Below are 26,229 nucleotides of genomic sequence, written 5' to 3'. Positions count from 1 at the left end.
CTCCACGGAAACTATTTGGATGATTCAGAAGGCTTTCCGTAACTATGCAATGAGTGAAATGCAAATAAAAGTGTACTACAAATACTTCAAAGATGGTGGAGAATCTGTTGAAAGTTATCCACATTGTGGAAGGCCTGCAACAAACAAAACACCTGAGAATGTTGAACGTGTACGGGCTGCAACCAACAAAGATCAGCATTTGAGAGTACAAGATCTAGAAGCTGATCTGGGGATTCCAAAACCACCATGTCTGAGATTTTGTGGGCCCAAGGTGCCTACTTTGAAGGGGTCATTGAGATTTTGTGGGCCCAAGGTGCCTACTTTAAAGGGGTCATTGTGTGCTATGTACAATGCTCCTTGTATCTTCTTCAATGAATGTCTCACTTTTTTATATAACATTGCTTGATACCTTGTATCTCAGAAATGGTGGCTTCTATACTTCTATCCTGACAGGAGATGGAGGAAGTCACCTCTACCTGAAACCCTAGAACAGTGGTTCCCCAACCTCAATCTTCAACTACCTCCAACAGGTTGTGGTTTCAGGATTTCCTTCACCTTGTAGAGGTGGCTTAAATCAATGACAAAGGCAAAAAATAACATGACCTGTTGGGGTACTGAGGATTGATCTTGGGAATCACTGCCTTAAAGGGTCTGTCCACTTTTACCCAACATAAACGCTGTCTGGGTAGTTAGTGAAGTTGTTACAAATCAGCAGAGGCCCAATCAGCAAGTACTTATCTGTCCTCTTAGGGAGGGAGATGACATATGTAACAGGTCAATGTTCTGGTATGCAGAACAGGATTCCAGCACTTCGGCAGAGCCTCAGCTTCCATTGCTGTGATACGCAGCGGTTTCCAGGGACTCAGAGCCAGGCGCGCGGATGCTGGAAATGCTGTGCAAGGCTACGTGGGTGTCTGTGGACACTTCAATACAAATATTTGTTCAATCGGCAGTTCCTGAATAGAGCGAGTTATTAATCAAGCTGGGAGCCGCTGCAGGGCAGGTTTTGTGAAAAACTCATTACCACTGTGAAAAAAGTATTAATTCCCTCAGCCCGCAGCAATGCAAAGTGACAGAGAAAACCTACAGAGTGCCTACAGAGAGAGATTACAGTGGGGAGGGATCACAGTGCTGTGAGGAAAAAAAATAAAAAGCTACTACTCAAAGCATCAGAACTCCCTTCAAAGGGTTAAAGTGGCCAGAGGCTGCACGGGTTAACCATAGCAGAGCCAGATCGCAAAGAATGTTACCGCACACAAAAAACATAAATATATAACTGCAATCTATAAATACTGAAGAGTATTAATTATTAATCAACCAACTGCTGAATCCTCATTTAAATCCCTCACCATGGAATAAGAGGAAGTGTAGAAGTAGATGAGCAGTACGTACAGTGATTACCCCACACTGGGGCCAGAGTGAGGAATGTAGACCGGCAGACGTTTAGAGAGCCAGACAAAATGTCATCCAAGAGACTGTAGACTGTACAGCTGGAATGGGGCCCCAGCGGCACAGGGGTCACACTTACATATGAGACAATGGATCAAAACATCAGCTACTCCCCCTAAGGGCTTGTTCATATCATGTCCTTTGATTTGCCCCTTTTCTGCATACTACTGCACATGTCTGGTGTGAACAAGGCATATTGTTGTCTATGTGCCATACACTATACGTGTGCACTGGTGTGCAGAAAAAAAAAAACGCAGCTCAACAGATATTGTGTAAAGAAGTCACACTTCAGATCAGATAGGAGCTATTCCTACGTCATGGTGCCAGAACAGTGTAACAGTTCATGGAACGAACATGTACCAGGTCCTGGACTCCTTAAAGTGGAACTTTATTCAAAAAGTGAACTCCAACTGGTTCGCTCCCTCCCTCCCTCCAGCCTATAACCTTAGAGGTTTTTTTTCATGGAGTGGGGCTCCTGAGCTCCTTTCTTTTCTTTATCAAAATGGTACCCACTCACACTTCCACAATCACAGCCTAGGTGAGGATGAAGTCCCTTGCTTTGCACTCTCCTGCAGCCTCCTGGGACAGGTCACATGTCCCAGGAGGCTGCAGGACCATTCACAGAGTACTATGCAAGCACACACATGCGTAGTGGGTAGTCGGCTATGGGAAGACAGCGCAGGACTCCAGGCATCCAATTTTTAGTCAGTCAGCAGTTCCAGTTGCTCTTTCAATTTTAGGTGTATAAAAATTGTAGGAAATTGGACAGCCAACAATATGGTTATTGCCATATCAAGGAAAGAGGTGGATTATATTTAAGCGACTTTGTGGTTGTTCAGCCTTAAAGTAGTACTAAACCCTCAGTGTTTTTACATTAAGCGCAATAAAAACATTTCCCAGTAAATTGTTAAAGTTCTCATCCCAGCACTTGCATTTACAACTTTCAATGTTGCTGGTTCCTGCTCTCTCAGTGCTCATTCTCCGAACTGCTGTTCTTCACAAGAAAAAGTTTACAGTGGACAGTGAAGTCTCCAGCCAGTCTGTTAGCTTGGAGGAGGGAGGTGCAGGGGAGTCCCTTGACATCCTAGGCCAGTGTTTATCAACCTTTTTTCAGTCAAGGCACCCTGTAAAATTCCACACGATCTTGCGGCACCCCATTCTAAAATGTAAATAACTAAACTAATAATTTTACATAACACAGCAGCATCCACTCATGTAGGACAACCACCATTAGAGGTGATTTATTCTTACAAAGCGAATACACCTCTGCACACTGGTATTGACTGGTATATTCCAACCTTCCTCTTCTCCCTCGCTCAGCTAAAGTGACTTCAGTGGTGATGGAGAGGGGCAAACAAGGATGCAGGCCCCTGACATCCTCTTTATCAACCAATTATAGCATCCCTTGAAGGATGCCAGTGGCTGGCCCTCACAGTGCCTACGGTTGTAATGGTGCACAATAAAACCTGTGTTTTGTGCAACAAAAAAAAGCACGGTTCATCCATTTGCTGGTTTGTTGGTAATTTGGGTACATTTTTAGGCATTTTGCCAAGGCACCCCTGAAGAACCCAGAAGGCACCCTGGTTGAAAAAGACTGTCAGAGGCAGCAGCTGTGGGCTGTGTGTTTCTATGCATACACACGGTTAAAGGAGACAGCTCTAGCCCCTGCATTCAAGGGTTGGCTCCAAAGGATGTTGCAAAAGAAAGGAGCCACCATGAAACAGGAAACCTGGGGCAGTGGTCATAGCAAAAAATAATAACACCACCTCTCCTGCGCTTAGGTGCAGTGTTTAAGGGTATCAACCTCAAGATTTTAGCTCTGTTTAGAGTGTTCTTCACTTGAAACATGAATGCCTTAGGACACTGCATAGACTTCCCACACCACTGGCTGGGTACCATGGACCTAGAGGCTGTCTCATCTGCATCCTACTAAAAGCCTGTTTATTACATGTGTTTGTGAGTTGATCTCCTACTTGTTTACATTAAATGGTGTTTTTGGTATGCACGAGCTCGGTGCGCCCTCTTTATTTAATTATTATTTATTGCAGTGGTAATAGCATCAGCTTAAAAAGGAACATATGCAAGAAGTAAAAGATGAAGAAGTGGCATCCTCAGTAAGTGATTAAATCAGCTGCTTAAAGGGCTTAAACACTGAGGGTTTAATATAACTTCAACCTCAAAACTGACTTAAATTGTTATTTAAAGAAATGAAATAGATGGTTGAAATCTTGGGGGATTCCCCATCCATGAGAAAGAGAACCAGGTCCCTGATGACTGGGGAGGGCCTTGGATTGATAACCCACTGGTGACCACAGAGCTTGGGCTGCAGGTACTACTAAGTGTTAGTTGACCAGGTCACCAACATTCAATAATTTAGGCAGCTATGCAGCCTATAAGAAGTGACGTGACACCTGTGGCTCAAGTATGAATTACTCCAAAATGTATGGGACTGAAAGGCCTTGCAATGGGGGGACAGCCCATTGGCCTGATATACAGTATACCAGCATATATGCCCTTGCTTGTTCGACAGGGGTATAGGAAATGTTAGATATTCTAGTCTGAAGAGAAAGACAATGGATGAAGCAAGTTTTTTTTTTTTTTTAAATGAAAAGTGAAGTTTTCAGCTTATGAAAATTGTTGCACAAGTTGTGCTGAATAGCGTATATCTGCGGCTAGGTCTGTGGATGATGCATGAAAAAGTGGTACCTCCAGGCTCTTCCACGTGCAAAATTGATAACTAGATTCTAGACACCACAAAAGGCAAAACCACTCCACTATGAGAAGAGCAACCACTACACTCATGGTCACACTCGTATTGGTCAGAAAGTGTGACTGACCCCTTTCTGGTCAACAGGGAGGGAAGGAGAGCCTTCTCAGGCCCACTTGCAAAGGTTTCTTCAAAACTGTTAACAGTTGGGTGGTTCCAGTTCCAGTGTATGGTCTTCGACCGTCACCATAAATCTACAAAGCATCCTCACCATAAGTAATTCCACCACAAATCTCCCACTGGTTCTCCACCTTTACATTTGTAATTTACTTCTAATCCTCCAGTCTGTCGCTCTGAGCGACATCTTCACCAACCCTGGGTGTCTGACAACACAATCCCCTCCCGTCAGAGACATGTTTGAAGGGACACCAGAAATGTCCCCTGAAGCACAGTGAGCCAGGCGGGAAAAGGTTGCAGTGTCCCATCAGGCTCCAAACAGATGCTTTTTGTGTATAAATCACACACAGCACAGAAGGCTCATGATTACAAAATGCATAATGATACATAAATTACTACAGCAGCGTGTGCAAATACAAGACAAAAACATTCCCTACAGACCACCAAGGCCTGAAGGCAGCAAAGATAGAGAACATATATACTGCACATAGAACACTACTCCCAAACATGACTGACCACCCAACATGATCATAATACAATTCTATTACACTCTAAATATAGAACGCTACACCTACTACACGATGGACCATTGGACACGATCATAATTCAGTTCCATTATGCTCTGAGATAGATAGAACACTACTCCCAAACATGACTGACCACCCAACATGAACATAATACAATTCTATTACACTCTAAATATAGAACGCTACACCTACTACATGATGGACCATTGGACACGATCATAATTCAGTTCCATTATGCTCTATACATAGAACACTACATCCCTAACATGACTGACCACCCAACATGAATATAATACAATTCTATTACACTCTAAATATAGAACGCTACACTTACTACACGATGGACCATTGGACACGATCATAATTCAGTTCCATTATGCTCTATACATAGAACACTACATCTCCAACATGACCAACCACTGGAACGGATTATAATACAATTCTATTATAGTCTATATGTAAAACCTCTCACCCCCCAACATGACCAACCACTGGACATGATCATTATCCTATTATAATATTCTCTATACCAGGCATCACTTAATGGCGGACTGTGGTCCACACCCAAACCGAGTAACAGTCCTGTACGGACTGCTACAACCGCACCATTTAGCTGCCTGTGTGTCTTTTCTTCCCGCAGCTGCTGTTATCTTCACAGGGGGCAGAGCACGGGAGGTGCAGTAGGCCTGGATGGAGGGCTGCCCCATTTTTCAAGTTAACAAGTGGCTGGTTGCTATGATGTGGGCTATCCTAACAACCAATTACCCATATTTAACCTCCCGTGTTCTGCTATGAAAGGAAGGACTGGAAGGGGCTGGGGAGATGAGCACACTGATGCAAAGAAAGGGAGAGCTGTGCTGTTAAGGTGGTCTGCCTTATGCAAGGAGTGGCCTGTTATGTAAAAGGGGTGACTTTGATGTAAAAGGGGGGGGGGGGCACTGAGATGTAAAAGGTGGGCTATACTGTAAAGGGGGGCTTTGATGTGAAAGGGGGCTGTAATGTAGAGGAGGGAATCTGATGAGAAGAAGGAGGTGCTATAATGTAAAATTGGACCTGTATTGTAAAAGGGGATTTTTATGTGACAGGGCACTGAGATGTAGAGATCGGGGACTGCAATGTAAAGGTTGGGGGGGCTATTGTAAAAGGGGGTTGTGATGTGGAGGAGGGGTTGTGATGTAAATAGGGAAGCAATGTAAAGGGGGGCCTTGATGCAAATGGGGGACTGGAATGTAAAAGTTTGTGCTGTGGTATAAATAAGAGGTCTGTGAAGCGAAGTGGGGGTGGAGTCGGGAGGGCTGAGTAATGGCAAAAACATGTTATTCGGACCTCGACTGGAAGAAAATTTTACGGACCAGACCTCCATGAATTTTAATACAACACCCTGCTCTATATATGCACAAAACTACACTCCCCAACATGACCGACCACTGGACACGATCATAATTCTATTATTCTTTGTACATATAACATTCTATTATACTCCACATATAGAACACACTACACCTCCAACACGACCGACCACTGGATTTGAATATAATACAATTCGTTTACACTCTATATGTTGAACCCTACACCCACAACATGACTGACCACAGGACAGGATCACAATACAATTCTATTACACTCTATACATAGGACACTACAACCCCAACATGACCGTCCACTGGCCCTAAATATTCCTTTACACTCTATATGTAGAACCCTACACCCACAACATGACTGACCACAGGACAGGATCACAATACAATTCTATTACACTCTATACATAGGACACTACAACCCCAACATGACCGTCCACTGGCCCTAAATATTCCTTTACACTCTATATGTAGAACCCTACACCCACAACATGACTGACCACAGGACAGGATCACAATACAATTCTATTACACTCTATACATAGGACACTACAACCCCAACATGACCGTCCACTGGCCCTAAATATTCCTTTACACTCTATATGTAGAACCCTACACCCACAACATGACTGACCACAGGACAGGATCACAATACAATTCTATTACACTCTATACATAGGACACTACAACCCCAACATGACCGTCCACTGGCCCTAAATATTCTTTTACACCCTATCATAATTCTATTATTCTCTGTACATATAACATTCTATTATACTCCACAAGTAGAACACACTACTCCTCCAACACGACTGACCACTGGACTTGAATACAATTCGTTTACACTCTATATGTAGATTCCTACACCCACAACAAGACAGACCACTGGACATGATCATAATACAATTCTATTACACTCTTTACAAAAAACACTACACCCCCCACATGACTGACCACTGGACAAGATCATAATACAGTTTTATTACACTCTATAGATAGAACACTACAACCCCAACATGACCGTCCACTGGCCCTGAATATAATTCTATTACATTCTATACGTAGAACCCTACACCCAAAACATGATGGACCACTGGACACCATTATAATACAATTCTATCACACTCTATACAAAGGACACTACACTTCCAACATGAAGGACCAATGGACATGATCATAATGCAATTTTTGAACTGGAATGGATATAAGTCAATAGGAAGCAATCTGATTCTTGTACTGTAGAGGAGATTACAGAAGTCAAAGAGATGAGTTGGTGAAGAATTGCCCGGACAGGAAGTAATGTGGTAGAAGATGATGTTGTGTTCCGTTCAAAATATATATACACACATATATACACATACACACACTGTGATAAGCGTCATTTAGCCACACCCCTGACAATGGCAAATGTATGAAGAAACGTGTTGGGTGGTGCCTAAAGTGACGTCCCCAGGCATAGCGGCCGCCGGCTGGAAGTAATGGAATACCAAATTATGACTGCTGAAGCTCTGAGACGATTGATGCCTACCTGTTTTTAATTAAATGTGAGTGCAATACCTTCTTTTTAAATAAATGTTTTGTATAAAAGGACATACTGCACTATGAGTCTCTATATTTTGTATGCCTATATTGCCTAAAAGCGAGGCTGGAGTGGAACCGAGGGTCAGAGCACTGTCACACCATCTGCCGTGGATCTGTTTGGGGTTAACCCCTAAAGCACTGCTGGCTTTTCATTAGTTTGAAACCCTTACAGCTCCGGAAAGAGCTCTTACTCACTATTATTATTACTGGGATTTTATGGAGGGGTTTTTTGTATCTGTTTACCTGTGCCAGTAGCTTTTTATTCTGTTTTTTATCACTTTTATCCTAGAGCAGAAATACACATTTGTGTTGTGAATTGTTGGAAGGTATACACAAGGGGTTACTTTTTTCAAACTCAACGAGACAAGGAAGAAATATGGTGTGAGTCACCAGTTTGGGTTGTTGTACCTGTATGAGTAGGAGCTTAGACTGAAAACCTATTACATATTATTGCCCTATCTCCTCAGCATCACAATATCGTGTTGATTTTCTATAAGTGTTACAAACTCTAGAAGTATGTACAGATTTTAAAGAGGAGGTGCTGGTAGAAGCAATTTTCCTTCAATTATTTTGTTCTTCAAACTGAACTTCTACCCAGGTTATCTGCTATCCTTCCATAACCCAACACACACACACACACACAACAAAAACACACCTGAGAAAGATTGTATTGGTGAACCATTGCATGAGATATGAACCCACAACGACACAGCTATCACAGATCAGGACAAATCAGAGCAGTTCTTCTCGAGATGTCTCTCTGCCATACCTGCCAGGCATATTCCCAGTCTATAAACAGCCATTTAGATGTGTGAGGTGTGACAATTTAATTCCCGCAGTGTCCACGGCATAGCAGTATGGTGAGGAGTCACATAGCCATTCGTACTCAATCATGTTCTCACATGTTCTAACTTGCACTCGCCTGGGTTGCGGACCAGTTCGTTCTTTTTTGGAATAGTAGAAGAAATAACATATGTGTGCGTTGTGCTATTGGCAGAAAAGAAGTGACAGGAATCTGGAGCAGTGTAATACCATCAAATTTTGAATCTCATTTGACAAAAGTGTAAATAAAACAGGATTATGGTGAAATTTCTATCCAGAAAAAAAAAAAATCAAGGGTTTCTGAATGGCATAGGCAGTTTAAAGAGGGGCAGGAAGATGTCCAAAACGATATAGAAAGTGGGCAGCCAAAAACGCAAAGGATGGATGTAAATGTGGACGGAATGTGAACCTTTGTAAGCGCAGATCAAAGACCGAGTGTACAAATGAGGGCAGAAGAATTGAACAGGGAAACAGTGCGGCAGATTCTACAGGAAGATTTGGGAATGAGAAAGATTTCAGCAAAGATGGTGCCTCGAATCTTGACAGAAGTTCACAAAGATCTCCTTCAAATTTCATCTGATCTCTTGAAGAATGCAAACTTTTAAATTTTTTTATTCCGGGAGTTAAATTGTCACACGTATATCAGATACAATACTCTCCATTTCAACACTCCTCCAGTCATCAAAAGTGCAGCAGCTCCAACTTATGCAGTAGACTATTCTTCCATGTGCCGTAAAAGATGATCAGTTTTTCTAAAATGCTGCAGATTCTTGCTGAAAATTTTGTTGTGAAATTTTGAAGCCCAACTGTACACAGCAAAATCAGCTAAATACATTCCAGGTGCATCAAAACAAGAAGGTGTGCAAAACCTTACAGTTTATTTCCTTTAGAAAGCAGTCACAGCCTGAAAAGAAAAGCCTGTCCCCTGCCAGCACACTGGAGAGAATGATCCTTGCTCTATATGTGGAAGCAGTGGTTTCTCTGTAGAGGGAGACAGTAGAGAGCATAAGCTTTCCTGATTGCATAGCCATACCTCCGACTAGGCAGTGTGCATGTAGGACCTCTGCAGAAAGACCACTGCTTCTTCACAGAAAGTAAAGTTACAATTGGGTAAGTTGACTCCAGCAGCTGTTTTACAGGTCACGCACTACAGCCAGCAATATCTAATATTGTTGGGGTGAACTGTGATATATTTTTATAATTTTCCACATAGCTATTAACATAAACAAGAAAAAAGTAGCATGTTTTAGAAGCACAAACTGTGAAATTCTATCCTAGCCCAAAGCTGTGGCTAATTTCAAAAGTCCAGCTAATATAATTATTATACAGGATTTATATAGCACCAACAGTTTGCTCAGCGCTTCACAAAAATGAAGGTAGACATTACAGTTACAATACAATTTGGTACAAGAGGAAACAGAGGGCCCTGCTCCATAGAGCTTACAATCTAGGAGATATCCTTTTTGCAATGTATATGTGGTCAGCCATATTCATCATTAAGAAGAATTTCAGGTATGGATATTTTCTGCATAGTTACATTGGTCCAGCTTGTAATTATGTATAAAATATCTACAGTATACCTGGAATTCGTCCTTAACCACTTGCCTACCGGGCACTTTTTACCCCCTTTGTGCCCAGGCCAATTTTCAGCTTTCAGTGCTGTTGCACTCTGAATGTCAATTGCACAGTCATGCAACACTGTACCCATATGAAGTTTTTATAATTTGTTTTTCATACAAAAAGAGCTTTCTTTCGGTGGTATTTAAATCGCCACTGGGTGTTTTATTTTGTGCACTATGAACAAAACAAAAAAAAGTTTTTCTTTGTTTCTATTATACAATTTTGCAAACAGGTAATTTTTCTCCTTCACTGATGTGCGTTGGTGAGGCTGCACGGATAGACAGTACTGATGGGCACTGACGAGGTGGCATGGACAGGCAGCACTGATGGGCTACGCTGATGAGGCGGCACTTATGATGCTGCACTTGCAGCAATGATGGGCACTGATAGGCAGCGCTGACTGACAGCACAGACTGGCAGCACAGCTGGATGGCGCTGATAGGCGCAACTGCTGGGGGCACTGCCGTGGCGATCAGTGCCGATCTGCTCTGTGACAGGGTTAGGAAAAGTGCTGCTGATAACCGAAAACTGTATTTTCCAGTGATCTGTTGTGTCACTGGACACAGCTGATCACGTGCTAAAAGGCCGCTGTGATTGGCCTTTTACCTCATCATGTGATCAGCTGTATCCGTAGGACACAGCAATTACGGAGACTTCCCGATGCGCACCACTGGGGATGCGCAGAAGGGTGCGTTCTGGGAGGACGCCATATGACGCCCTCCCAGAACTGGACAACCACGCTGTAGCCGTCATTTAGCTATAGCACGGTATGGATGTGGTTAAAGTGGGACTTCACTCTCTCAATCAATACTGACTATTAATAATCCGTATGCTGCTAGCATTAATGAATGGATAAACTGTATATTTACGTGTTTTAAACATTTTTTTTTTTAATTTCTTCAGTTACTTCCTGGTTTCTGGCCTAGGTAAATGATGTCATACATCCCAGGAGTCTTTAAGAGGGGAGGAAGGGTTTTCTCAGCTAAGCACACACCCTGCCTGAATGCCTAAGCTAAGAGCAGATGGATTACAGGAAGTAAATGCTACATTAATTATCTGCCCTTACCCAAGATGGCCCTGGCAGAGGTGTTTTTGAAAGTGAAAATAAAGCACAAAATGAAATGACATGAATGGATGGGTGACTTTGCTTTGAATATTAAAAATGAATTCAATAGACTTTTTGGTTTGTGGTACTCAGATGCAGTGTAGCTCTGATTAAAAGGAGATAAAAGATGAATTAAACACTATGGAACCTAATAAAGTCCAGGGCGAAAAAAAATCCATTCCCCCCCCGCACTGCAAGGGTCAAATGCTTGTCCAGGGGTGCCAGAATGAGGCAATATACTGACCTTACTGGTCTAGTGCAGCCTCCTCTCTAAGCCACTCACTAATGCAATTACACCCCCCCAACTACAATGCACAGTTAACAGCCCCACATTGAACGTGATGATGCCAAGGGTCCACCCGCAGGCCGAAACTTTGTGGATAGGTTGGCACCGAAGCTTGCTGGAACAGGGAATAGGACAAGTAATAAAGCCCCTGCCCTCTAGATATCACCCGTGTACAAGGATATTTTTGTTTTCCAGCCTGGAGTTCAGTTTAAATGTTTTCTGCAGCATTTGGCTTCACCACCTCAATCTCACAGAATGAGAAACTGTAATAATATAAAAAGGTTCCAGACAGCCACAATACTGATTTACTACTGGTATGTGAGAGGTAGTAGAATAATGAGAAGTCTGGTTCGAAAAATGAAAGGCCTATTGTTCTGCCTGAGCTGTCCACCCATCATCATGCAGAGGAAAAAAGAATTCAAAAGGTGGAGAAATTTGAGTAATAACATGAAAACCTTCATAAATAAAATAATAAAAGCAGTAAGCCACATAAATGAAGTGAATTATGGGATTGGAAAAGGCTAAAGGTGAAGCAGAAGCCCCCTTTAAATCAGAAACTGTACTAGGATGGTGTCACTCGGTGTAGCTGATATAATAATGCGTCTCTAGAGGAGCGGAGTGCCTGTTCAGAGCTGTCACCGGCCTCATCTCACGCATGAAGAACTAATGTCATGGATGAGGCAAGCAGAAAATGCCGACAAGCAGCCATTAATCTTACTCAGGGAGAGCCAGCCACTCACTGGCAGGTAGGAACACAATACAACATCTGTTCTGCTGGCAGGCCTGTCACATGTGTCCCCGTACATGCCCTCCACGTGAGCCCTGCCAGTTACACGCAACGCGTCAGACCGGCTCTCGCCCGACAGGCTCATCAATTTACACTTACAGAGGCCAGACTTCCTGTGTGCGGACATGAAGAACACAGCACACATCTCTGCCGTATTTCTTGCCAGATAAGGTCTTGTCCATACCGGCCGATTCCTCCTTCCACATGCATTAGGGAAACTGGCCCCAGCAGATACTGTCAAAAAGGAACTGGACTCTTGATTTTATAGGCAATTCATCAACGGGCGCACTCCCACTACAGTACATGTACATACATACACACGCTATAAAACTGCATATGCGCATTTGCGTTCATTTTTGAAGGGTTAGTTCACTATTCACAGGAAATGAAAAGGTGAACTCGCTACACCATTCACACCCTTCTGGTCCTCCGTACATTGTCAGGGCTTGACAAATCCCAGGCGTCATGGCGACTAGAAATTGCATTCTGGTGCTTGGGTTCACTCACTGCCTCCCAGAGCCATCAATGCACAGTCGCCTCCCAGAAACAGCAATGCACAGTCGCCTCCCAGAGTCGGCAATGCACTGTGCATTGACGTCTCTGGGAGGCGACTGTGCATTGACGTCTCTGGGAGGTGACTGTGCATTGCCGTCTCAGTCGCCTCCCAGAGACGGCAATGCACAGTCGCCTCCCAGAGACGGCAATGCACAGTCGCCTCCCAGAGACGGCAATGCACAGTCGCCTCCCAGAGACGGCAATGCACAGTCGCCTCCCAGAGACGGCAATGCAAAATCGTCTCCCATAGACTGCAATGCAAAAACGCCTCCCAGAGACGTCAATGCAAAGTCGCCTCCCAGAGACGTCAATGCACAGTCGCCTTTCAGAGACGTCAATGCACAGTCGCCTCCCAGAGACGTCAAGGCACAGTCGCCTCCCAGAGACGTCAAGGCACAGTCGCCTCCCAGAGACGTCAACGCACAGTCGCCTCCCAGAGACGGCAACGCACAGTCGCCTCCCAGAGACGGCAACGCACAGTCGCCTCCCAGAGACGGCAACGCACAGTCGCCTCCCAGAGACGGCAACGCACAGTCGCCTCCCAGAGACGGCAACGCACAGTCGCCTTTCAGAGACGGCAACGCACAGTCGCCTCCCAGAGACGACAATGCACAGTCGCCTCCCAGAGACGTCAATGCACAGTCGCCTCCCAGAGACGTCAATGCACAGTCGCCTCCCAGAGACGTCAATGCAAAATCGTCTCCCATAGACTGCAATGCAAAAACGCCTCCCATAGACGTCAATGCAAAAACGCCTCCCATAGACTGCAATGCAAAAACTCCTGTCAATCGCAATCCTATGTGAACACTTATCTCTGCATGCCACTCTATCCCCTATCACTTGCGAATCTGGAACGCACCGCTGCAAACTCACACAGGACCCTTTGAATAATGGCACTCAAAAACACAATGCATGTGGATCGCATCTCTGTGAACCACCTCAATAAGAACATATAATATCTAGCCTGTCATGCGAATCTGAGTTTTAAAAACGCATCCAGAATCCAGGACAACTTTTGCTTCCGATCGCCTAGGCGATCACAACGGAAGTGGGAGCGGGTACCTGTAAATTCGGTGCCAACCCTTAATGGGTGAGCGCACCACACATGTGAGGTATTGCTGCGAATGTCATAGTGAGAGCAATAATTCTAGTACCAGTCCTCCTGTGTAGCTCTAAACAGGTAACCTGTAAAGGTTTTTAAAGCATCACCTTTTACAAGTAACATAGTTTGTTTTTGTGCATTAAAATTCCTTCAAGTGTAATTTTCCAAACAATTTGCATATGAACAACAAACATTTCTTTCTCCTGTACCTCTGCTTTTAGAAAATATATAGTGTTTGGGGTTTCTACGTAACTGTCTAGTAAAAACAAAATACAGATTTTTTTACGTGTGTGTATATATATATATATATATATATATATATATTATTGTCAGAATTGGCTTCGGCAACTATTGATTAAAGAAGTACAGCCAAAGCTCTTTGGCTGTACTTTTGTGGATCACAGGAGTGCATCTCGTTCTGCACTCCTGTGACCCGTTTTCATCTGACAGCAGGCTGAAGCCCACTTTTGGCTGACGTCAATCGGCCGGTCCAGTCTGGAGAAAGTCGGGATCCACCCCAGAGTTTGGAGCAGCACCTGGCTCGGCCTCTCTGGGGGCCAGAGCAGACAGTGGTGACTGACAGTCACCGCACTCTGCTCTAAGCGGCAGTCAGAACTCAGCGGTCATGTGATCGCTGAGTTCTCACACTTCGAGCCGGTGGGGGACAGATGCAGCATTGCACCATTGCTGCATCCCCTTAGATAACTGGGCAAAAAAAAAACCCTACTTCTCTCTTAAGTTGCAACATTTTCAGTATTTTGTGACATTGCACTCTTCCATTAAAAGGCTGTTAGTATGTGAACTTTACATACACCGATTACCAGGGGCGCACTGACTATTTGGAAACTAGGGCACTGCCCGAGGGCCCGGGGTCAGTAGGGGGCCCCATGAGATGCCCCTGGTACATTTTTCATAGGCTTTTTTGAGTTTGGGCAAGGACACAGGGGCCCCATGATCCCCTATTGCCCGGGGGCCCCATGAGTTGCCAGTCCGCCCCTGACGATTACAGAGAATTGGAAAGACCCTAGGATGAAATACAGGAGATGGATCTACAGCAGGCATCACTAAATGGCAGACCAGGGTCCAGACCCACACCAGGTGACAGTCCAATGTGGACTGCCATGGCTGCACCACTCAGCAGCCTAGGCGTCTCTCTTGCTCTTCTTCACCCAGCCAACTTTGTAGTCTCCATAGTCCAACCCCAGGGGATGTAAGGCAGCCCTAGTAACAAATTACCAGCTTGTTAACATGAACAGTTAGGCCCTCCTTTCAGACATGCTGTGCCTATTTGGACTGGGAAAACAGAAGCTGTGATGGGAAGGAGGCTCAGGACACCAATGGGGGGACTGTGATATAAAGGGGGGAGAAGGCTGTAATGAGAATGTGGGACTGTAATGTAAAGGGGAGGATGTGGTTTAAAGGGGGGTGGGGACTGTCATGTGGGGGTACCTGTGATGTGAAGGGGGACGGACGGACACTGTTATAGTATCAAGGAGGGACTGTGATGTAAAGGGGGGTGGGGAATGTGGTTTAAAGAGGGGGGGACTGTTATGTGGGGGTAGCTGTGATGTGAAGGGGGGGGGACACTTATATCAAGGAGGGACTGATGTAAAGGCAGCTGAAGAAAGGGGGGCCAAAGGGGGGGGGGTTGTTAAGGGGGCCAGACTGTGATGTGAAGGATCTGAGTCATAGTAAAGCATGGGGATGGTTAAAACCCCTGTTTGTCTGCTTTTTATTTTTGCCATCTGTGGCCCATTAGGGGGAGAATTACCTTCACATCCTACCCAAGACTCACAACAGGAGGCAGTATAAATCCCCACTTAGACAACTGTCACTGGAACAGGTGTCAGAAGATTTACCACTGTTAAGAATTGTTCCAGTGACAATTCAAAATGTTGAAGTTTCCGTCACCCGGCAATGATCACCTGGACAAATAGATGTCAGTGGGAGTATTTTAGCTCCAGACATTGTTCATCGCAATGTACTTCAGAAAAGATCCACTTACTATGTGAAGCTGTAGGAAATCCATTAGCCCGGTAGCGCTGTCAATGCGAACAAGTATTCCGTCTTTCACCGTAGTGCTGAATCCCACCGCGAGCCGGTCGGTGCGTGTGCTGGGCCTGTCGTTATGAGGCCAGGTGTACAGGATAAGCCCTCCGCTCTTCCCAAATATGTATGTTGCCCCAGCTGTAAGGAAAAACAAAAAGGAGTACATTGTCAGACAGCCCCCGAGGGTCCAGAGTCCACACCCAGGAGGATGCTAGACATTAATTAATGCTTATATAACACTAGTGAAGTGCAGCTGGAATTTAGCTCCTTGATTTGCATTTGTTAGATAGGCTTTGGTTTATTAAATATAAAAAAAACAAACCCAAACATTCTGCGATGGCAAAAGTGAAACCTTCTTTGGGAAGGACATACAGTACGTTCTGACACATTCCCGACACCTCCTGGCCCAAACAGACCAAGAATATTTATTCTGTAAGGGGCACATTTTGTTTTATTTTAGAAACCTTTAGATTTAGTGTTACTAAACCCATTTCCCCGCATTCACTATATTCGCTCTCCCCGGACCCTGCATTCACTATATTCGCTCTCCCCGGACCCTGCATTCACTATATCCGGTCTCCCTGGACCCCGCATTCACTATATTTGTTCTCCCCAGACCCTGCATTCACTATATCCGGTCTCCCCAGACCCTGCATTCACTATATCCCATCTCCACGGACCCTGCATTCACTATATCCAGATCCCTTCAGACTAGATCTAGATCCCTTCAGACGAAGTCCGGAAGTGACGAAACGCGTTAGAGAGTGACGTCAAGACGCACGTACGTAGACCGGAAGTGTCGCCGCGGCCATTTTGTTGGTTTTCAACACATGGTTTTCTATGGTGTTTGATTGAAAAAGCTTGGAACCATGTTTGGAGCTGATATTTTTAAATTTCAATGTAAGTGATGAATAAAAAGTTATCCCTATGCTTTGAATACTAGTCCTGAGACCCTTCTTATCTCTCTGAGGACCTTGGAAAAAACTTCTTGGAAGAGAATGTGGAGGAATACTTTTCCATAGTATTGTTTGAGCATTTTAATACTCATAGAGGGTGCGTTTTGGATGAAATAGGAGCCAATCCTTTCAGTGGATGAAAAGAGTGAAAAAAATTTTGGGATATTTGTGGACACTATTTTGGACACTTTTTTGATCAGTGGGACTTTATTGTATATTATATGTTTAAAATCAATTTATTTATTTTATTTTATTTATTTTTGTAATTCACAAAAAGGTTTTATATGTATTCACTATATCCAGTCTCCCTGGACCCTGCATTCACTATATCAGGTCTCCCTGGACCCTGCATTCACTATATCCGTGCTCCCCGGACCCTGCATTCACTATATCAGGTCTCCTGCAGAACACAGAACATCAGCAGTATATAGCAGTTTTGTGACTTCTATCAGTGTCCAGCAGAAAACTGGCTAAAGCTTCTAGGAGGAGTTTTCTTTATGCAAGGATGCAGAACCCCTGACCTCTGTCTGGACAGTGCTGATTGGCCTGTGCTGATCACATGCACTCTCCAAAGAAAAAAAAAAACCTCTCTGCACATCCTCAGTTTGGTGTGTATTGCTAGAGTGTCTTCACACAATATGTCTTATCAGGAGATAAGAGGGGGACACTGGAAGAAGGGGAGGATCAGAGAAGACAGGCTCAAACAGTGTTTTTACACAGTGAGTATACAAAGTATGCTTTACTGCATATACAGACTGATTTTACTGTTGTGGGTTTAGTAACACTTTAAGCTACAGAAAATACAGATCCCTAAAAGAACGGGTGACTTTTCTAAACAAACATTTTAAAGGACACATCTTACAGTGCACTCAGCACAGGTCTGGTTTCACTTTGACATGAAATAGTCTATATCTATTGATTAGTATCAAACCTAATTAAGTCCACCGAGTCCGGCTACATTCACACTATAGCAACACATGAATCCACGCAAAGCTGTATGATTTTTTGTGCATTCACCTAAATGTACAAAAACGTGTGTCGTGCTTGTGGTGCCATTCATTGTTAAAGTCACCCCAAATGCGGTAAGCAGCATTAACTTCAGTTTATGTGTATAAATAGATATCCTGCAAAACGTGTTTTATTTTCATAGAATGTTGAGACCTCATTCCCACTCTGACTTACACTGTCCAACATCATGCATATGTGTTACACACATGGGGCAAACCATTCATTTTTATGGGCTAGCGTGAAGCTTGACGCTCAAACTAGTATATGAGCCACTTTGCCGTATTTATCAGGTAACTTCGCTAGCCCATGAAAATGAATTTTTTGCCCCGTGTGTGTAACACATATGCATGATGTTGGACAGTGTAAGTCAGAGTGTGAATGAGGTCTCAACGTTCTATGAAAATAAAACACGTTTTGCAGGATATCTATTTATACACACATAAACTGAAGGATATATACACAAGGAGTGACAATTTAATTCCCAGAATGCTCACAGTGTACCACTACAGAGGTGAATCAGAGTCATTCACACTTTTTTAAATCATACTCTGTACACTTGCTTAAAAAATGCCAGTGCTCTTGGTAGAAAAAAAAAAATGTTAGCTTTTTTTGTACTAGCATTTGGAAGCGTTTAGCATTTTATTTGCCTGAAAAACACTCTCAAAATGCAAAACAGAAGGGTTTTTTTTCTGCCTCTAAATGCTGAGCTTAAAAAATGCCTCTAGACTACCTAATGTGCATGGACACATAGGATAACATTGGTTGCTTCTACAGGCAAAAGGCTAAACTCCTCTAGGAGCAGCATTTTTGTTAAGCCAGTGTGCATGTAGTGTGCATGGAGCCTCAAAAAGATGGAATTTAGCATTACCAAGGTAGGGTGAAATTCCTCTATAAAATGGCTATTGTGTGTACGTCATATTTTGTTACATTTCTGATGGGATGATCTCCAGGTTGACGCTTTCAGGCGCATTCATACCACAGCTTGATAAGGAAGATGATCCACACACCGCCACTGCTCTGAAATTTATTTATTTCAGGTACTTCTATAGCGCCATCAATTTACACAGCGCTTTACATATATATTGTGGGCAGCACAGTGGCTAAATGATTAGCACTTATGCCTGGCAGTACTAGGGTTGTTGGTTCAAATCCCAACCACGGCACCACCTGCCTGGAGTTTGCATGTTCTCCCTGCGCCTGCATGGGTTTCCTCTGGATACTCCGATTTCCTCCCACACTCCAAAGACATGCTGGTAGGTTAATTGTAATCTGTCTAAATTGTCCCTAGTATGTGTATGTATGAATGTGAGTTAGGGACCTTAGATTGTACGCCCCTTGAGGGTTAAGGACTGATGTGAATGTACAATATTTATTTATTTCAGGTACTTGTACAGCACCGTCAATTTACGAAGTGCTTTACATATATATATATTGTACATTCACATTAGATTGTACGCCCCTTGAGGGTTAGGGACTGATGTGAATGTACAATATTATTTATTTATTACAGGTACTTATATAGCGCCAGCAATTTATGCAGCGCTTTACATTTATATATATATATATTGTACATTCACATCAGTCCCTAACCCTCAAGGGGTGTACAATCTAAGGTCCCTAACTCACATTCATACATACACATACTAGGGCCAATTTAGACAGGAGCCAATTAACCTACCAGCATGTCTTTGGAGTGTGGGGGGAAACCCACGCAGGCACAGGGAGAACATGCAAACTCCAGGCAGGTGGTACGGTGCTTGGGATCTTTGCTTATTATAAAGACCACAAGCATTGCAGATATAGTAGGTTGACGCGTTTCAGGTTAGACAGCTTTAGTCGCAGCCTACGATGGTGTGCAGATCATCTTCCTTATCAAGTTACCTGCAGCTGAGCAACTGTGGATCGAACACCCGCTTCCTCGTATATTGAGCAACTGGACGGGTAGTAGCACCTTTCTTCTCTTTTTTACTTATTCACACTATAGTGTTTTGTGAACACGTGCATATGCGCCTTTTTGTGCTACACACATAGAGCAGCCCATTCATTTCAATGGACTGCCCTACTCCTGTAAAAGCCGCATATGCACCCTCTGAGCTTTGCACATTTTTTTTCAACTGCACAAAAAATGAACATCTATTTTGCTGCCTTTGGGGCGACATTACCAATATATGCTGATTTTGCAGGATTTGTAAACATGCTCGATTTTCTGCACGTTCCTGAAACGCTATAGTGAGACTGCATCCTGTTCATTACGACTGAAGTGGTAAAATATTCGCGCTTGTGCCATCTCCGGCACCCGATAATTTAGGCAGATACTTTGTAATACTTGTTAGATATGTGTCAAGACTGAAAAGAGGCCTGGAGTACACTGGCAATGATTGTCTAAGGATTGAAAGTGTGAAGCTATTTGTAATGTTCCACACATCCTATTCGATTCCTCCATAAGGACTACACGCTTGTGTTCCATAAATTATATATTTTGCAAACATAAAAAAAAACCAAAAAAAACACACACATTAAGCTCAAGTTTCCCGTCTCAGCGGCGTATTAAAGTCAGATCCTCAGTAGTCCTGAAATGTGCTCAGTGATAAAGCTTCTATTTATTCTCTAATCCTGCTCATTGCTGGGGATAATGATCAGTTTGTCAACATATTCACACCTGGGGAGGGAAAAGGAGGGACTGCAGGTGAGGGACAAGATTAAAGGTGACAAGTATTAACCCCGAGACTGCTGGAGTAATCTGGGGGAAGAGAAGCAGCTCAGCACCATCAGCTGTGCATTATGTGAAGATTTATATTCATATTGCGGTGGAATTGGAGGCAGGCAGGGATCCAATACTAATCCTTCCACAAGTGGATTATCCAGACTGCCTGCCGAGCAAAAATGCACCGACTTCCCGTAACTGTCTCCCCTCTACCTGATAAAGCCGGAGAGGAAACCTCAGCTATGTACCAGATCAGACGGGGAAAGCTGCCGCATTGTTCGCTCCCTGCGAGGTCAAGAAGCAATTTTATTATCAGAAAAGAAGGACTTCAACATTAGCCGTGAAGATTGGGGGCCTGAAGATGAAAGAAAATGGCCGGTGCCAGCCATTTTATTTAGCATTTTATAAAAACGGACGGTTACTATATACATGGGTGGCGCATTAAACGTGTGTCAAACTGCAGTTACATCTCTGGAGAAGCACCGCTTGAAGCCATTCGTAGGAGTTTGATGAAGATCAATAGTCTATAGCTTGGCTTATAAATGAGTAATGGGTAACTCCACTTAGCACCAAATCTAAACTGTCAATGTTTAACAGAACCTCAACACAACAGCCCTTTCTATGGAAACAATAAGACACCTCGTGTCCCCATGTCCCCACAAAAAACATGATATATATAGTTACATAGTTAGTCTGGCTGAAAGAGACAAAAGTCCATCCAGTTCAACCATAGAAAAAAAAAAGTTATAATCCTACACCCACAGTTGATCCAGAGGAAGGCAACAAAACCCAAAAACCATACACACCCCGGCGTGGCACAGCTTCGCAGTTGGGAACAGAGGAACAGACTACTCGCCTGCCAATGGTCTTACAGCAGAGTGTCTATTTCAGGTCAACTGCCATTCTTTCCAGCATTAGACCCCGGGGCATGGGTGAAGAAAAACTCAGAAAATCAGAGGCTGCCTTTACTGATCTCCAACCCCAATCGTTCCCGGACTCTTGCTGATCCTGTGGCTTCAATACTTTGAATCATGGAGTAGGAACAAGTATGCAAAGAAGAACTTCAAACTCCTCCCCATCTTTCCCGATTGCGCACTTCTTCCAGGTTACGAATTCAGAGTTTTGAAGGTAAAGGGTCAGTATAACAGCCTGACATTTCCAAGTGGTCAGCAATGGAAATCTTCATATTTTCTTATAACGGGTTTTATTTTAATAGCTCTACACATCCCAGAAATTAGAAACAAAAGTTTTAATTGAAAAGTAAAAAGATAGATCTACCCATCCCACCAAATTGCTATACTTGCCTAGATTATGCCCTGAGGCCCATGGCATGGTTTATATTCCTCCCCTGGCTTTTTTATCCAGTGTCTGTGCTGTTCGGCCCTATAGGATTCTATGGCGCTTGTAGATGGATCAGCTCCTATCCATCCCCACAGACGTCTACTGGGCTGGAGCTTGTTGATTGATCGGTTCTTACTTAGCCCCATAGAAGTCCTCGGGGCTTGAGCTTGTAGATGGATTGGCTCCTATCCAGCCCCACTGACGTCTACAGGGCTGGGGCATGTAGATGGATAGGCTCCTATCCAGTCCCATAGAAGTCTACAGAGCTGGAGCTTATAGATATATGGGCTCCTCGTCAGCCCCATAGAGGTCTACAGGGTCAACAAGCTGTCAGGGGGATATGAACCAGGTTGCAGGCCTCCAAGAAAGATTTAGGAAAGTTCAGTGGGGGTATTAGACTTATTTAGGAGGGGGTCTGGGCAGAAAGGAAAGGAAATTTGTGGTAAAATGGTTTCGGTTTGGAATTTTGGTTTTTTAATCTGTTCTTTTACACCTTTTCTCTGTATTGCCTATCCGTCAGGGTGTCCCTGGCCCTGGGCATTGGATGACTTTGCCCTCGTACTTAGGCAGCCCATTCATTATTTAATGGGCTGCCAATGCATGGCAATGGGCCAAAAAATGTGCAGGACCGTTCTGTTCAATGCACCATGCTACAATTCATGGCAGGTGGTTTCTGATGCTTTACCTTCTACTCCTCTGCTGTGCGTGTTGGGCGACATTAAAAACCACAACATGCAAGTATAAATGGGCCCTTAGACACCACATTTTGCAGAGGAGCCTTGATGCAGCAGTGCAGCTTTACATGTGCTTACAATGTATGCAACAAATACCTCTGTTTTTAACCTGAAACAGGATTTTGGTGCTGGTTAGCTGGGGAATTTTTGTATTGTTCAGTATATATAAAAAAATAAATAAATAGAGGCCATTTTTTTTTTATTTTTACCATTAGAGGTTCTTTATTACCAAATGCTATGAACACCTCGACCTGCTTATAGCCGAGAGCTCATCTATAAAACGCCCTTATATATATCCTGAGTTGTTGCCATCACCTGGATCTATGACGCACAATTTGTATAATGAGACTATTTTGCAGGTAAAGCGGCTGTAATGTCTACGTGTTATTTGTCGTAGACCAATCAGAACTCCGCACCATCTTTTCGTTCCTATAATGGGCTCGGGAACGGCGCTTCCTTGTCACTGCCGGGGTAATGGGTTAAATTAAACACTTTCACGTTTGCAAAGCTCGCTCGCTGACAGGAAAAGCTTTTTCTAGGAACTTGTAAAATAATTATTGTAAACTGCCGCATAATCTACGGTATCATCTCAGCGACTCCCACAGCTCCCCAACAATATCCGATGCTGTCAGCCAAACTCCAACGTTTTATCAGCTCGCTGCCTCAAAGGCTTCGCGTGTTTGAAGTTAATTAATCAGTAATTCTGATGCGCTAACTGAAGAGATGGGAAGAGAGAGGGAAAGACAAAAGACAACGGGAGAGAGATAACAGGATCACTACACAGGGGGGTGCAGGGGCCCTTCCACAAAAAGCTGCACTGTAAGATATACAGGATACGAGTCTAGGAGGGGGGGGAGCTGGGATGAATAATAAGATATGAGTCTAGGAGGAGGGCCAGGACAGATCACACACACGCAGATGTTTGAACAAACATATTCAAAGAAAAAAAAAAGTTCAGAACTGAAGGAGATTTGTCGCTCACGTTGCTACTGTTCACATGTGTGACTCCAGGGCCACCATTCGAGAAAAACCACCATACAATTACAATCAATGTCTGACAGATCTCTGGCAAACGGTCCAATTCTGATCATAAGATTCATGAAGAGTCACATGGTCCATTCTACCCCACTCTTGGGGAAGATGTTTGAACAAACATATTCAAAGAAAAAAAAAAGTTCAGAACTGAAGGAGATTTGTCGCTCACATTGCTACTGTTCTATTGTACAGCGCTGAGCAAACCCTTTGGTGCTATATAAACTCGATGTAATGTAATATACTGTTCACATGTGTGACTCCAGGGTCACCATTGGAGAAAAACCACCATACAATTACAGAACAGCCAATCAATGTCTGACAGATCTCTGGCAATCCTTATCATAAGATTCATCAGACATATTCAAACATATTCAAAGAAGAAGAAAAAAAGGTCCAAACTTCAGAACTGAGGGAGATTTGTCTACTCACGTTGCTACTGTTCACATATGTGACTCCAGGGTCACCGTTGGAGAAAAACCACCATACAATTATAGAACAGCCAATCAATGTCTGACAGATCTCTGGCAAACTCCAATCCTTATCATAAGATTGATGGAGAGTCACATGGTCCATTCTTCCCCATTCTTAAGGGAAGATGTTTGAACAAACATATTCAAAGAAAAAAAAAAAAAGTTAAAGAACTGAAGAAGATTTGTCCCTCAAGTTGCTACTGCTCACATATGTGACTCCAGGGTCACCGTTGGAGAAAAACCACCATTTATTTACTTCAGGTACTTGTATAGCGCCATCAATTTTACGCAGCGCTTTACCATACAATTACAGAACAGCCAATCAATGTCTGGCAGATCTCTGGCAAACTCCAATCCTTATCATAAGATTCATGGAGAGTCACATGGTCCATTCTTCCCCATTCTTGGGGAAAATGTTTGAACAAACATATTCAAAGAAGAAAAAAAAAAGGTCCAAACTTCAGAACTGAGGGAGATTTGTCTACTCACGTTGTTACTATTCACACGTGTGACTCCAGGGTCACCGTTGGGAGAAAAACCACCATACAATTACAGAACAGCCAATGTCTGACAGATCTCTGGCAAACTCCAATCCTTATCATAAGATTGATGGAGAGTCACATGGTCCATTCTTGGGGAAGATGTTTGAACAAACATATTCAAAGAAGAAAAAAAAAGTTCCGAACTGAGGGAGATTTGTCACTCATGTTGCTACTGTTCACATATGTGACTCCAGGTCACCGTTGGAGATAAACCACCATACAATTACATAACAACCAATCAGTGTCTGACAGATCTCTGGCAAACTCCAATCCTTATCATAAGATTGATGGAGAGTCACATGGTCCATTCTTCCCCATTCTTGGGGAAGATGTTTGAACAAACATATTCAAGGAAAAAAAAAAAGTTAAAGAACTGAAGATTTGTCGCTCATGTTGCTACTGCTCACATGTGTGACTCCAGGGTCACCATTCGAGAAAAAACACCATAAAATTACAGAACAGCCAATCAATGCCTGATGGATCTCTGGCAAACTCCGATCCTTATCATAAGATTCATGGAGAGTCACATGGTCCATTCTTCCCCATTCTTGGGGAAGATGTTTAACTTTTTTTTTTCTTTGAATATGTTTGTTCAAAGAACTGAAGATTTGTCACTCACGTTGCTACTGTTCACATGTGTGACTCCAGGGTCACCATTCGAGAAAAAACACCATACAATTACAGAATAGCCAATCAATGTCTGATGGATCTCTGGCAAACTGTCCAATTCTTATCATATGATTCATGGAGAGTCACATGGTTCATTCTTCTTGGGTGCTATAACTTGCAGCATAACCGGATATCTTCAAATTCAGGAAAAAGAACACCTATGGGATGATTAAATTGAACGCTAAATCAAAAATTGGTTTGCCCATACAGTATGTATAATAAACGGGTTGCTGAAGGAATACTTTGCCTATGCTGAAATGATGTCATCAGTTTGCTGCAGGAAGGACAGCAACATTCTAACTTTGTAGCAAGTCACAAAGTGACTACAGCAGGTAGACCTGAACCAAAAACTGCACAGGTACCAGGATTTGCAGGATTGTGTCATCTTTGATTTGGCATCTCAGTCCATAAAAGGTGAACTAGTATGCAAGTTATTATTATTATTATTATTATTATTCAGTATTTATAAAGCGCCAATAGTTCGCTCAGCGCTGTACATTACAAAGGGGGACAGAACATGTGACAGAACAATACCAATACAATGCAAAACATGAGGGGATCGAGGGCCCTGCTCTTTCAAGTTGAACAAAAACGATGCCGGTGTACTGGGAAAAAAAAAAAGTAGATAAAAAGGCATCTGAAGCC

The 26,229-nt window shown here is 43.3% G+C and overlaps 1 protein-coding gene across 15 annotated transcripts in view; it reads right to left on the bottom strand.

The window, feature by feature from the left end:
- NRXN3 (neurexin 3) overlaps positions 1–26,229 on the bottom strand; it is a 454,309-nt gene that overhangs the window by 137,059 nt on the left and 291,021 nt on the right. For all 15 annotated transcript variants that reach the window (XR_016308255.1, XR_016308253.1, XR_016308254.1 and 12 more), the window contains one exon: positions 16,082–16,263. Coding sequence is in view for 12 of the 15 variants with exons in the window: in XM_089661377.1 (XP_089517503.1) it covers positions 16,082–16,263 (182 nt within the window). In the remaining 3 variants the exon portion in view is untranslated. The remainder of the gene's footprint in view (positions 1–16,081; positions 16,264–26,229) is intronic.

This window comes from Staurois parvus, unplaced genomic scaffold (genome assembly GCF_062004578.1).
Source record: "Staurois parvus isolate SC_StPar_1 unplaced genomic scaffold, SC_StPar_1.0 ptg001330l, whole genome shotgun sequence".
Lineage (NCBI taxonomy): Eukaryota > Metazoa > Chordata > Amphibia > Anura > Ranidae > Staurois > Staurois parvus.
This window is presented reverse-complemented; position numbering and strand designations above follow the sequence as displayed.